Source organism: Taeniopygia guttata, chromosome 7 (genome assembly GCF_048771995.1).
Source record: "Taeniopygia guttata chromosome 7, bTaeGut7.mat, whole genome shotgun sequence".
Taxonomy (NCBI): Eukaryota; Metazoa; Chordata; class Aves; order Passeriformes; family Estrildidae; genus Taeniopygia; species Taeniopygia guttata.
The window spans coordinates 4793111-4807536 of record NC_133032.1 but is presented as its reverse complement, the minus strand read 5'-3'; the positions used below and the strand labels follow the sequence as shown (position 1 = coordinate 4807536).

At 42.9% G+C, this 14426-nt stretch overlaps 1 protein-coding gene and 2 pseudogenes across 2 annotated transcripts; 2 read left to right on the top strand and 1 right to left on the bottom strand.

Annotated features, from left to right (window-relative positions):
* The window catches only part of LOC115495916 (fas apoptotic inhibitory molecule 1-like), a 9405-nt pseudogene extending 2186 nt beyond the window's left edge, over positions 1-7219 (bottom strand).
* LOC115495914 (centrosomal protein of 70 kDa-like) lies at positions 7094-11837 on the top strand. 2 transcript variants are annotated; one of them, XM_072931983.1, is made up of 7 exons: positions 7094-7225; positions 7659-7758; positions 7912-8035; positions 8354-8534; positions 8851-9020; positions 9258-9352; positions 11726-11837. In XM_072931983.1, exons 1-6 carry the CDS (start codon positions 7217-7219, stop codon positions 9319-9321), a joined length of 648 nt encoding a protein of 215 aa, XP_072788084.1. In that variant the 5' UTR covers positions 7094-7216; the 3' UTR covers positions 9322-9352; positions 11726-11837. The 2 variants fall into 2 exon arrangements, with proteins under 2 accessions (XP_072788084.1, XP_030132953.3); XM_030277093.4 differs by lacking the exons at positions 9258-9352; positions 11726-11837 and having other exon boundaries at positions 8851-9024.
* LOC100218844 (centrosomal protein of 70 kDa-like) overlaps positions 10131-14426 on the top strand; it is a 19914-nt pseudogene continuing 15618 nt past the window's right edge.

Sequence of the window (14426 nt, the reverse complement as noted above, 5' to 3'; positions counted from 1 at the left end):
TTGTAAGGTTGGAATTGGTGAATCAAACTGATTCACGTCAGTAAACAAAAACAGAAAAGGCAGCGTCCTGCCAAGTTGTGCTGCACAGCCAGTAGGTGCCACACAAACCTATGCTCAAGTGGCAGTGAAAGGTGAAGTGTTGAGGATGCCTTCTACAGCAGATCCCTGAATTGAGTACAACAGTTGTGTATCTTGGATACACATCTCCTCCTGCAGTTCTGTAATTTCCTTTAGAGATTTTGCCAGGCATGGCTGTGTTTTTGTCATGATGTTTGTGACAGCAGAACTATGTGTGCTGCTCTAATGGAAGCACAGTTTGGCACTTAACCTGCACTCACAGCTTGCAAAGACACCACCTCTGAGTGCTTTCAGTACATTGTAGAAAAGGATGAGCCATCAGGAGCAAGAAGCCCTGATTTACTGGAAGAGGAGGCTTCTTCCACTGATTACTAAGCAAACATTTGGTGAATCTTTTCATCCTACTCTCAGGTGTAGCAGAACTGTTGATTTTACCATTTGTACTCATCCAGGGGCTTCCTTGTGGCAGCAGGAACAAGTTTGACACCCCCTGGTGAGAAAGCACATCCTTCAAGAATGGGGAAGCCTACTTGGTGTGCATTTTGAGAGTCATCATAAGCAGAAAGACACCAAACAGATTAAACCACCCACCTGCCAGCCTGCTCTGGAAATTAATGCAGATGTGATCAAGATAAAATATTTGACTTGTTCCAATGAGGCTCTTAAGCCCTAAGTATTAGGAACATCTCAAGATGGCAAAAAACATGTGTCAGGCTACATATGTTCAACTTTCAGTGACAACTATTATATGCAGGTTTGGATGCAGTGGCTCTACACTCTGCATCAAACTCAAATCCTTCCCAATCTCCAGGAAGTTTTCTCCCTAAAAACCCTGCACAACTGACTCAAATTGATTTTGTTTGTCTAAAAAGGGTAAAGAAAAGCATAATTTATCCTTAAACTAGCAGATGTTAGACATGGGTCATTTGGAACAGACCAGGAGCATCCTGGCTGCCTTGGCCTCTTTGGTAAAGGGAGATAATGTGTGCTTTGGTTACATATCCATAGCCTGGGAAGAGCCTTTGGAAAGGATCACATACCGCTGTTTCCATTTTTTGACAGTTGCACCACACATCCATAGTGTCCTTTTCTGTGAAGGAAAAGGAAAACAAGGTAGAAAGAACACGGTACTTTTTTTTGTCCCTACTAACAAGGATCTAGGGATTTTAAAAAATCTATTGTGGAATTTTACTTTCAATTCCCAAATGAAGTTCCTAAGTAGCTACAGGGTTTGTTCTCACAGAGAGAGAGGAGGCTCTGTTGTCAACTTTTGCTTTGAAGATACACTTTTACCCCTCCCTAACCCTGGCTATTAACACTGTGTTGTTCTGAATAGTGCCAGAGATACTGACAGTCTTAAACTGAAAAAATAAAGGCAGAAAAGTGAAGTAATTTCTGCTAATTATTTGAGTGCTGGTTATTCAATAATGCTCTAACTCTTTTTCCAGGTCGACTTAATTAAAAAGCAGAATTATTTGATCCATCAAACTGCTTGTATTCTTAATATTTCAAAAGCACCACTTTAAATATCAATCTTAAGAGTTTTTTTTGGACTTGAAACAGAATATTCTTTTTCTTCTCCCAGCACATCCTCCTTAAAATACTTTGCTGTAGAATTCCCTTTACTGACACTGTCTTTGACACAACATCAGCAGAGAGCTGAACCTTGCTTGCCTTTCCAGTAAGCATAGGGATATTAAAATTCTGTGACTACTTATCTGTTTCTGGCACTAAAACTGTCTTTCTTCATTGCTTCCCTTCATCTTAGGGCAGTTCATTCTGTCCTGAGGTTTAAGAAGAAATCATAGTCTGAGATCTCTTGTCTCCAGCTCTAACCATACAGCAATACCCAAGTGGAAGTTTTCCCACTAGATGCCACGGACAAATTCCTCAAGGGATCATCCCTTTCTCCCACCTGCTTGTAATGTAACTGGGAGAGAGGGGGCAGAAGAGAAGCAATGTATTGGTAATTGTAATTTACCATTAAGAAAGTCAAAGAACATCACTGGAGGGTTTTAGTTTAATTTTGTACATAAGAAGTGATACAGAAAAAAGGATGTTCATCAATCTATCAAAAATGTGGAATAACACTGTTGAACTTCAGATGAAGACTTCTTGACCATGGCTGATGATTTTTGGAAGGAAAGCCTGGTTACCTGCTGAACAAACTTAGACCCACATGAGGTTTGATCACAATTAAGGTAAAATTTTAACAGTCTTCACCCAAAGAACTGCCTTGCTAGGGCAGCTCTATGGATGCAGCAGCAGTAACGTCTCCCAAATGTAGACCACACTGCTGTAGACTCACACATGTATAACAAGTCATTACATTTCAGACTATCTTTGGCATCTCGTTCCAAATTTCCACATCCCCCAGGATTTTATACTGCATCAGAGCTACCCACTGAACTGTGCTTTCTCTTAATTACCAGTTTTTTAATGCACAGAAGTTTATTCAAAGGCAGCAACATATAGTCACTCACTCAGTGTTTACTTACCTAGAACAATTCTATAGTCTGTACCACCCAAGTTCAATATCCAAGTATTGGTTTGTTTTTAACCTGTTCTCTATATACTGCTTGAGACTCTTTCCACTGATCTCCGAAGTATATTCATATGCAAAGCCACTGACTGCATCAATGTTAATAGCAGCTTTAGTTTTAGTAGCTCCAACAGTGAATGTTTCTTTACCCACTAATTTAAACATCCATTCTCTTCTTATTTCTTCCTGTAGGAAGAAACAAAACAAAACAAAACAAACACGGTGGGTATTAATTGAAAAACCTGAGTGCATGTTTTAATATTAAAAAATTGAACTGGAACTCGGGAGACAGCTCAGTACTGAACTACTGTTGGGGAATGAATGCATACATGGTACTTTGTATGCACAGAGTGCCTCTGCCCAAGGACAGCAAAGCACTTCATGAATACTCACACCTTAATTGGAACTGAAAAAAAAAAAGAATGATGCATGTTATTAAATTAGGTAGTTAACTGAATGTACCTCACTCGCATTCATTAATCTTTTGTTTGTTGTGATGTGTGTTGCATGGAAGTGCACTTATATAATCTGTATCACAGTGAATTTTGAGCACATAGCAATTTCACCTTTCCATCACCATAGACAACACGCTTTCCTGAAGTGGTCCCATGTTCAAATTCAATCTTATGAACACCATCACTTAAAGCTACTTCCCAAACAGCCACCAAATCTGTCATCTTCTCTAAGTAGCTGTACCGAGACCTAAGGAGAAACCAAGTAAGTAAATTAATTGTTGTTGAAAGTTCAAGTCCTGATGTCTGCAGTTCAAAGCTTTACTGCTTCTTCTGCTTTTGTATTTGCACTTTTTGAAATACAAAATGAGAACTGAAAGAATACACTTACAGAACTGCTTATATTTTAATGTTTTTCAGACATTCAAATATGACAAAACATCACAAAATATAAACAGTTAAACAGACTCATTTTGACAAACAGTACAAAGACACAGCTACTCATCTAACCTCTAAAACTCCCATTTCAGCTGACAATAGGTAACAAAATTACATTTAGTTTTAAGATACTCCTGGACAGTTCTGTTATTTCTTGGTAGGCATTAAAATATATTATTTGATTTTTGTCAAAGAAAGTGTTTCAGCTTTTTAGACTTGAAAAAATAATCTAAAAACTATTTCCTGTGTTAACAGATTTGTCTCTAATCTCATAAACACTACCTACATCATTCAGATATTCAATGCTGCACAGACAGACACAGGGGAAGGGATCTGGCAAGATATCCTTTTATTCAAGTGATTATTAAGTTTAGATACAGTCATAAGTGACCACTGGAACTGTGGATATCTTTCCAAATCTGCTCATATCACAGTTCTGATTCTTTACCTTACTTCATCGTCACAGACAGTAATCTCCTCACCGGATGCCATGGAAGCCAAAAGAGCCTTTAATCCAATTAGCAGCAAGAAAAAATAGAAAAGCAGAATAGTAGGAGAGAAGTGCTGAAGTCTGAAGTTTCACCATTTTCTCCAGCTAAGATAAAGGACAATTTTTAAAAGCATCATTAACTCGCGTGCAGTGCTGTCATAAATATGATAAAATAAAAACACTTAAAATACAACCATCTTTCTCTAAGACAGAAAGGCAAGCGTATTTTAAAAAATATTATATTTTACAAAACCAAGTTGTGGAATTGTGTTATTATATGTTTTACCACATTTGTATTATGTATAAGTTCGTTCCATGTACCCCCCCACGCTCTGTAGCGACCCCCCGGGTTTTCCCGTCTCCCCCCGCGGTTTGTTTTCCCGAGAAAGTGCAAAGTCACTGTGTTTACGCCCCAGACTGCCTGTCAGTCGCTCGGCATCCCGTCCCGGGAAGCTGGGGGGTAGGCAGACGACCTGGGACCCTCCACCTGGCCGCTCCCCATTGGATGTACCCCTGCATCCCACTGCCCTCAGACCTCTCGTGGCGTTACCCCATTGGCTGCCCCGGGTTTCCCCTGTTCTGTACTTAACCCACGGGTGGGGAATGCCCTGGGCTTTTCTCTCGGCTGGCCCCTGCGTGCTGCTGCCGCCCCGCCGCCGCCGCTCCGGGCGGCCCCCTGCAGTTTTTCCGCTCCGCCGCCGCTGCCGCCGCGGCACCCACGTGAGCCTGCCGCGGCTTTTCCGCTCCGCCGCAGCCCCGCGCGGCTTCCCCTCCTGGCTCTTAGCCAGCTCCGGAGCACGCCGCCCTGCTCCGATCGGCAGAGCAGCACAAACAAACTCCGGCATGGCAAAGCGCAGCCCCTTCGGTTTTTGCTTTCCCAGTTAAGCTGCAATAAACCGGAATTCTGCCCGCGGGAGAAAAGTCTCTCCTTTTATTCGCCGTGGGACTCGCCGCTTGCTCTCAGACCCACGTAGCCCCGGCCGATGCCCACGAGGGCTCGCTGGGAAAGACGGAAACTGCCCGCGCTCCCCTCCCCCCACAGAGCTAGCTGGGAAAGGGGGGAAAAGAGAGCACCCCGGAACCAAGTAAGTGCTAGTAAAGTGTCCTACCTTTACTAGCTGCTCATAACTTTGTCAGTTACTGGACAGAAAAATGGGCTTCCTGATTTGTGAGACAAAGCTTAGAAGTTAACAACTTGACCAAAGCAGGAACCTAATCCAGAGCTGCCCATCTCAGTCCCAGACCGTAATGAAACTGGGATTAGAAATAGCACAGGCAGTAATTCCACCTCCTCCCTTTTCTAAACAACTGTAGCAGCTTTCAACAAGCACATTAGTAAATTTGACCTGGCAAATCAGTCACAAAATCTATGTGACCCACAAGGAACTAATTTCTTACACAATGGTGTTTTATAACCACCGGTTTATAATGTATTTTCTTCACTCATTAATTTCATCATTATGTGTCTTGTCTGTACCTATCAATAAACAAACAGTGCTAACAAATGCCGAGGGGGTTGTTTTGGCCACTCCTGAAGTTTCTGGTTCCTGCGAAGGCAGCATCACCGGGCACATGGTGGGAATCAGGCAGGGAGTATTTCCCTCCTGTGCTCCAAGGAGCAGGCAGGGAATATTTCCCTCCACTGTTCAAGAAGCAGGCAGGCAATATTTCCCTCCTGTGCTCCAAGGAGTAGGCAGGCAATATTCCTTGGCAGGGATCAACATAAGGGGCGGCCTGGGGCACGCAGGAGATGCCAGGAAAGTCTCAGACACCCAGAGCCTCCATCACCCCGGGCAGGCCCCAGTGCTGCGGCGTGGATTTTAGGCATCATTTAGGATCAATGCTGAAAAGGTTAGGAAGCATCCCAGAACAGACTTTTTTTTTTTTTTTTTTTTTTTTTTTTTTCCCTGAAATCATGGTAATGAAGCAATACACATTTATTTTACACCGAGCCTGAAGGCTGACCCCAGGCCCGGGGTGGTTGCTGAAGGCTATCCCACCGCGTCCCAAGGGAAAGCTGTGTGCTGCTCCAGAAGGGACACACAGCAGCTGCACCCACCGCCTCCATTCACTGACCAGATCAGCAGCCCAAGGCGGTGCTCGCTCCTTTACACGGAAGGGCTCGTTCTGAAAACCAGGCTGGAATTACAGCCCCCAGACGATCCACCTAATCCCGGCAGTGCTCATCACCGTACCGGGAAGCGAAAACCAGACGCCAGATGTGCCCCCACCATTACCGCCAGCAACGAGTTTTTCTCCATTTTTTCCCTGACGGGTGCTCTCTCTCCCCCTGCTTTCCCTTGCCCCAGCTAGCTCTGGGGAGAAGGGGAGAGGGCAGATCTCCAGCGCCTCCCGCTGAGCCCTCGCGGGCTTTGGGCGACGCTGTGTGGGTTGGAGAGCAATCAGCAAACCCCACGGCGGCTTAATGAAGAGAGTCTTTCTCCGGGGGGCAGATTTTATTGCAATCCAACGGGGAAAACAATAATTCGAAGGGACCAAGGCTTGCCGTGCCGGTGTTCGTCTGCGCCGCGCTGGCGGGCGGGGCGGAGTGGCGCGCGCTGGAGCTGGCCGGGAGGAAAGCCCCGGGCGGCTTGGGCGGGGCGGCGGCGTGCGCTGGGGCCAGCCAGGAGAAAGCAGCGGGCGCGCCGCGCGCGCGGATTAAGTACAGGACAGGGGAAAACTGGGGCAGCCAATGGGGTAACGCCACGGGGGGTCTGAGGGCAGTGGGGTACGGGGGTACATCCAATGAAGGACGGACAGGTGGAGGGTCCCAGGTTGTCTGCCTATCGCCCGGCATCCCGGGTGGAAGATTCCAGGTGGAGGGAAGGGATACCGAGTGACAGACAGGCATTTGGGGATAAACACAGTTACTTGGCATTTCTTGGGAACAACAGACCTGCGGGGAGAGACGGGAAGACCCGGGGGGAATCGTTATAGGACCAGGGGTACATGGAACAAACTTATACATAATACAAATGTAATAAAAGATGAAAAACACAACTCTACATTTCCCTGCCTTTATTTTTTGCTTTCATTAGCCCCACGCCCGGCCGTAGCGCTCCTACCTCTGCCCGGTCTCCTACCCTCGCCTCCCGCACCGCAAAATGGTGGCGCCCGCGCAGCGCCGCCCCCGCGCGCCGCTGTCGCCGCTCTGCTCCCACCCGAGCGGCCCCGCGGCCTGAGCAGCGGCCCCACTCGTGCCCTGCGGCCCGCGCCATGATTGAGGTACCCCGCTGGCCCCGGGCGTCGCTGCTGGGGGGTTGGAGTGGGATAGAATGCGATGGAGCGGTCCGTGAACCCCCCAGAGCCGCCGCCGCCTCCCTGAGGGTGCCGCTCGTGGCGGGGCTGCTGTGCCCCCGGTGCATTGGAGGGAGCCGCGGGCCGGTGGTTCGCGTTTCCTAAAGAGGCGGATTTAACTCATTGCGCGTGTTCTGCTTTCAAGTAGGGGTCAGGAAAACTGGTTATACTGTGTGGTGTTAAGTACGCATTTCCCCAGTGTGCTTTGCAGATCCTAGTGGAGTTTCTCACAAACCCTCCTGCAGTGGTCCCTTGGGGGTTTGGGGTAGTTTGCTTTAATTTGTGGGCATTTGGTACCTTCTGCTGCACAGCTGATGCAAAGAACTCAGGTATCTGTCTTTTTCCCTTTCTCCCAATGCAGCAGGAGAAGGCAGAGTGGGAAAATTTAAACAGGATATTAATGTGTCATGGGTTGAAACCTGTCAGTCTTGCTGCCCCCCAAAGCTGCAGAGATACATCAGGTAAGGAAATGTAATTTTTGTGTTTGGATATAGTAACCCTAAGTTCATCAGGCATCTCCAAAGCTGTCACTTCCTAGTGGTGGCAAACAGGCAAATCTTCTTTGGCTGTTCACACCCTTTCATTTTGACTTTGCTTATGTTCTCTGTCTCCAGATATGATTGTCCTAGACCATCAGTCTTCTCAAGAAATAAGACTTGCGTTGCAAATGCTGGTGGAAGACACTGAGAGACAGCAAAAGGTGATGCAGGGACTTATGGAAGCAAATCGATGTCTTAGGTAAGACAGTGGAAGGAATTTACCTGCAGAGCAAAAATATTATCAGTGTGCAACTCCAGCCTGGTGGAGATCTTATCTCACCAGAGGCCTAAGACCTTTTTCCTGAGGTTATTGTTCAATATGCAACAATATTGCCCCAGTTCCTTTCAAGCTCTCCCTTTGTTTCATCTGCTGCTTCTTCTCATATCAGTGTATTTCCCACACCTGCTGCCACAGGATGTTATCAGAGGTCATCACATAATGTCAGGTGTGTGCTTCCTGCACTGTCTATAGTAAAATGAGTTTAATTTAAAAGCAAGGATTCATTTCTTTTTTCAGAGATGTGGTACAACTGGAACAAGGTCCGGCATCTCGGCAAGAGCAACGGGCTAATGATTTGGAAAATGTGGTGAAGAACATTAAGGCCAAAATTTGTCAGCTGGAAGATGAAACAATAGCTAAGGCATGCCAGCAACAGAACCAAGTCAAGGAACTTCAAAAAGAGCAACAGGCTTCACGGGTAATTTAGATAGTGCTGCCTGAGGATTCAAACTTTTGACTTACAGAAGATCTCAAAATACTTACATTGATGTAAATAAACATGAATCTTGGGTCATAGGGTTAGTACACTGTTGATAGCTAAGTATTTTCAAACTATGCCAAATTTTCTAGAAATAATTTTGAAAAATATCCGTATCTCTCTTGCACTGTCTCTTCATCATGGCTAAAACCCAAGGGTTCCTGTTCCTTGGTTCCAGGTGTGTACCTGGGCTTGTATGGTACAGTCAGCGTGTGGGTCAGAACAATTCAGTAACGCTCCCGTTGCCTGTTCACAGGTAAAATACCAACAGCAGCAGGAAAAGCTGCAAGAACAGGAAGAGATTATTGCCCGCTTGCAGAAGGAGCTGAGGAGAGTTGGGAGGGAGGAGCAGCAGCGAGTTGACACTCAAAACAAAATGTTTTGTCAGTTTTGCAGAAGAGCTCCCAAGTCTCTCCTGGATCAGCGGTAAGTGATTCTTTTCTACTGCTGAATCCCTGCAACAGTAAACGAAGAAACAGATTTCAATGTAATACTTCTCAATATTTATATGGGAAAAAAAAGTAATCTGGAGACTTTAGATGTACAAGATTAAATATATAGTCTTGTGAAGGTATCTCAGTGCAGTGATATTTTTCTTTTGCAAAACTGTAAGCCAGATAAATCCATGGCAGAAATTTAACAATTGCCACCCACTGCCCACAGTAGATGTCAGCAACGGGAAGGGAATGATTCACTCTGCTCTGTAGCTGCAGTGGCTGGCAGCTAGGATGATCTCATCCTGGGATGCTGACATTTAAGTAAGTAAATTAAGTAAGTAAGTAAGTTAAAAATGAACAAACCCCCTCGACAAACAGCATCCTTAGCCCCCCCAAAAAAGAGCTTTTCCAGTTTTGGGAAGTGATGTTTGCAACTGCTGACTGCAGGCTTGCTGTGAGCTTCCAAGTACTTTTGGGTGAGTTCCCAAAGTGTCACAAGGCTTGGTCTCTTGCTAGTAGGATTTCCGTAGCTCTGGTACAGTCAGACATTTGCCAGTTCCTAGGCCTCAGGTAGCCATTGCTTTATTGTGCTGATGTCACCTGGCTTTCTAGGCCTGGCCAGCAATGTTTATCTGGGAAACTTTTAAGAGGGATTGTATGTGCTCAGCTTTTTCCTTGAGCCCTCACTGTATCAGAGGAAGGATCACTAAATTTGGTTCCCTGTCGTCTCTCATCTGTCTCTCCAACCTAGACAATCTCAGAGTGTTCAAAACACTTTATTTTGACTGTGCCTCTCTGTTGATCTTGCTGGGTAACCACAGGCATAAGATGAGGACACTGGTGGGCAGATTTAACTTTTTTCTCCTCTTGAATATTTTGCTGCTTCTGAACTAGTACAGATTCAATGTGTCTACTTTTCCATTTTGGCAAAGTGTGACCGTGTTTTTCTGGTATGAGAGAAACTGCACTGTTTGGAGCAGTCAGTTCCAAAGTGCAGTGCAGTGTGTAAGCTGAGCTATTCTTCTGGGTTGGTCACTGTATGAGTTTTGTGAGAATATCTGAAATTCAAAATTAACATTTTTCCTTTCTTCGGGTACCTATGTCTAATAGATTATTTCAAATTAGTCAGATTAAAAAGAAGCTGAGGTAGGTCTCATTAAATGCCTTGTGGTTCTACTGTACAAAATTTTTTTAGCCTTTACTGTTCCTAAATCTTATAGTGGTAAATACTCTGTGCTCCAAGTATCACTAGCATGTAAGAAACAACAAAGGGTTATGATGGTCATGGAAATTTAGATTTTTCCAGAAAATAACTGGCAGTCAGGCTAAGCAGCTTCTCAGTCAGGAGACCAGGATAGTTGGGAGGCTTGGAGTATTCAGATACTTGAACTATAAGTCTTTCTTTCTTTCTTTCTTTCTTCTTCTTTCTTTCTTTCTTTCTTTCTTTCTTTCTTTCTTTCTTTCTTTCTTTCTTTCTTTCTTTCTTTCTTTTCTTTCTTTCTTTCTTTCTTTCTTTCTTTCTTTCTTTCTTTCTTTCTTTCTTTCTTTCTTTCTTTCTTTCTTTCTTTCTTTCTTTCTTTCTTTCTTTCTTTCTTTCTTTCTTTCTTCTTTCTTTCTTTCTTTCTTTCTTTCTTTCTTTCTTTCTTTCTTTCTTTCTTTCTTTCTTCTTTCTTTCTTTCTTTCTTCTTCTTTCTTTCTCTTTCTTTCTTTCTTTCTTTCTTTCTTTCTTCTTCCTTTCTTCTTTCTTCCTTTCTTCTTTCTTCCTTCCTTCCTTTCCTTTCCTCTTCCTTTCCTTTCCTTTCCTTTCCTTTCCTTTCCTTTCTTTCCTTTCCTTTCCTTTCCTTTCCTTTCCTTTCCTTTCCTTTCCTTTCCTTTCCTTTCCTTTCCTTTCCTTTCCTTTCCTTTCCTTTCCTTTCCTTTCCTTTCCTTTTCCTTTCCTTTCCTTTCCTTTCCTTTCCTTTCCTTTCCTTTCCTTTCCTTTCCTTTCCTTTCCTTTCCTTTCCTTTCCCTTTCCTTTCCTTTCCTTTCCTTTCCTTTCCTTTCCTTTCCTTTCCTTTCCTTTCCTTTCCTTTCCTTTCCTTTCCTTTCCTTTCCTTTCCTTTCTCCTTTCCTTTCCTTTCCTTTCCTTTCCTTTCCTTTCCTTTCCTTTCCTTTCCTTTCCTTTCCTTTTCTTTCCTTCTTTCTTTCTTTCTTTCTTCCTTTCTTTCTTTCTTTCTTTCCTTTCTTTCCTTTCTTTCCTTTCTTTCTTTCTTTCTTTCCTTCTTTCCTTCTTTCTTTCTTTCTTTTTCTTCCCCTTCCCCTTTCTCTTTTGCCATGGTTCACAGGCAGAATTACTGCATTGGCTGTGCTCAGTTGATAGATCTCCCAAAACCAAAGGTTTTCAGCTCCGTCCCAGTGCTGCATGGCACAAAGCAACAAATTGATACCTGAGACATTCCTATAGCTTGAGATTACTATTGAGAAAACTGAAATGGGATTTGCTTGTATTGGAGTTTCTCTTGTGGACGAGTGCACTTCATTAGCATATGAAACAGCTTTCCCAGAAATTAGAGCATGAATCTTAGGGCAGAATTTCTATTTTATTTACTTGGTAGTTCATGGAAACATTATCATACATAACTGCTAACTAAACCAACTTAAATTTTTGAGCTAATTGAACTGCAGTAAGCTGAACCAATTTATTTTTCCCAATAGGCAATATAAAAAAGATGAAGACGAAGTGCAGAGAGAAGTGAAAAACAAAGAAGATTTCTTAAATCTAGATGCTACTCCTAATTACAAAGCACTGCTCATGGTATGGAACTTCCAAGAACAAGTCAGTGCAGATCTCTCAATGGTAACCCTTCAAGAACCACATAGAAACATAAATGTTTGATTTCTGTCCCTTGTTCTTGTCATGTCTTCTGAACTTGGAGCCTCTGTGGGCAGAATTCCCTGTCCCTGTACAAAGATTCAGCAAAATGTTGTGAGTCTGCTGAGGATTGTAGAGATCTCCTTTAGTCATAGTGCTCCACCTGGGGTCTAACGCATCAGGCTCTTTGCCTCAGTCATCTGAGCTCCCATCCATGCTGTTTTGCTGTCCAGGCAATTGGGAACCCTTCTTAACATGCACATACTTTAAATTGTTGAAGCTTGTTCATTTTGAAATGAGATCAATAAGAGCAATTACCCAGTCTATGTTTCAGTCTTTCTAGAAGCAACTTACTGAAACAAAAGCCGAGAATGAACAGCTTTTGTTTGAAAATACAAATCTCAAGAAAAACTTGGAAATAAGGTGAGCAAGGATAAGTATCATCCTTTATAAGGCCATTTCAGTAGACTTTGCTTTACAAGGCACCAGCAATTGTAAAAGTAAAGTGTGAAGTCTGTGATCAAAGAAATGAGATATGGCAGCAACAGCCACACTCTTCTCGCTACACTGTTAATAGCAACTGCTAATGGTTAGTTTGCTCTTTATTGCTGTTGTCATGTAGAAATGTAGCAGAATTTAATTTCCAGAATGATTTTTTGGCACTGACAAAGCTTTTTTGCTTGGATGAATTTTATAGATACCTTCCAATGCAAGACATATAATGTGGTACTTTTTCTGTCTAGCAGGCCAACTGCACAGGAATTAAAATTTTACAAGCACCAAGTGAAGAAACTACAGAAAGCTTTAAAGAAAACTATCCAGTAAGTATATTATTTCAGGGACTTCCATGAATCCTTTGGACTTCTGAAGGCAAGGTTACTCTGCAACCTGTCATGTAGAGAGCAGCTTATAGAGCATGTGCCTTATCAGCATTTTTTGTAGTCTGGCTATGGGCAGCAAGTGCTGCTGGACCTCTGAAGCCCTCTATTTCTGAAATGATGGCAGGGTCTCCAAATGGGGGCACAGCAGTGTGGGGTTTTTATTTCATTTTGTCTTTCTGGATTTGATTTGAATTCTTTTGCTGGCAGTACGTATAGGGCCATCTCTAGTTGCTTCCATATTATTCCATATTCCATTATGCTGCTTCCATAAACTGTAAAGGAAGCAGAATTGGTTTCATTATGGATTATAAATGTGAATGTGTGAGTTGGCAAAATGTTGCAGCTACTGAAGTTATGACCATACTATTCTTAGAAACTGACTGTTTTTTTCTGAAATATTGCTAAGAAAATACATATTGAAGATATAAAAGTTCTAGTACTAAAAAGTGTTTTTATCTGTAATTTCACTTAGTCATTTTTCCATGTGTATACTGAATGCTAAATATTTTATAGCCTGAAACAGACATCCCTTAAACTTAAAAAAAAATAGATATTTTGTGTATATTTAAATTGTCTATTCTCTCTCTTGTGCAGTAGGTATCATTTAGATGAAAAGCAGTAGTGAACTTTGTATAATAAGCCAGGAAAGATGTTCCAGCAGAAGGAGATAACAACTGAGCTTGGAATTTGAGCCTTTAGAGTAAAATTCTGGGTTTTAGGTGTTCAGCCATAGTAGAATTCTGGCAACAGAAAAACTGGTGGTGTCCCTTCTAAATCAGCAAGCAGTCTGGCATAGCCTCAGCCTGAAGACTTGAGATAAATTAATGATATTTGCATTAGGTATTGTGTTGTCAATCTGTGTTTCTTGGGTCTGATGGAGTTCTATTGCCCAGCATCATAACATGGGTATTTACTGTATGTCTGAGTTTAAGTGCTACACACGTGGTTCTTCCATCAAGTTAGAAGGTAGCATCTCCTGCTAAGGCTGCTTGTGTGACCCACCGTGTGTATTTTTGTGCAGATTTTCAGGGAACAGGACTGGGGAAAACAAAGAAGGAAAGAAGGACTCTGGGACAGTTGCAAGAGTGGATCAGCTGCATGCAGATTGCCAGCAATACTTGCAGTTACCCAAATTGTATCTGTTCTGCATGTTTCTAGCAGTGTTACAATGAAATATTATACATGTTCTGTTTAGCTGTGTCGACTGGAGTGTGCTGGTCTGAGGCTAAGAATGCCTATCAAATCCTCTGTGTAAGATGAGTCATGTTCTGGATTTGGCAGTCAGTGTAGGCTGGTTCTTGTTCTCAGTGTAAACTACCTGAAAACAGAAAGGCAGCAGACACTAGGCTGGTAAATATTACTTAGCTGAAGTCTGTTCAGGATGGGGGATTTCAAGATACTTGGTGATAGTGGATTTTATTTTTCTGGTAATTAAAAAGCCTAAATACACTAAAACTTAGCAAACTGTAAATTATGGCATTTACAATGCCTCGAGTGGATAAATGTTAACTATCCCTCAGAAGGAAGTATATACTTGCATTACTTATTTACCTTCTAGCTAGTACATGTTGAAATCTTTGAGTCTATTGCATGTTGAATGCATGTTTAAAATTCATCAATAGTAATATTGGAGCTATTTATGACTTAATTTTAGGGAAACATG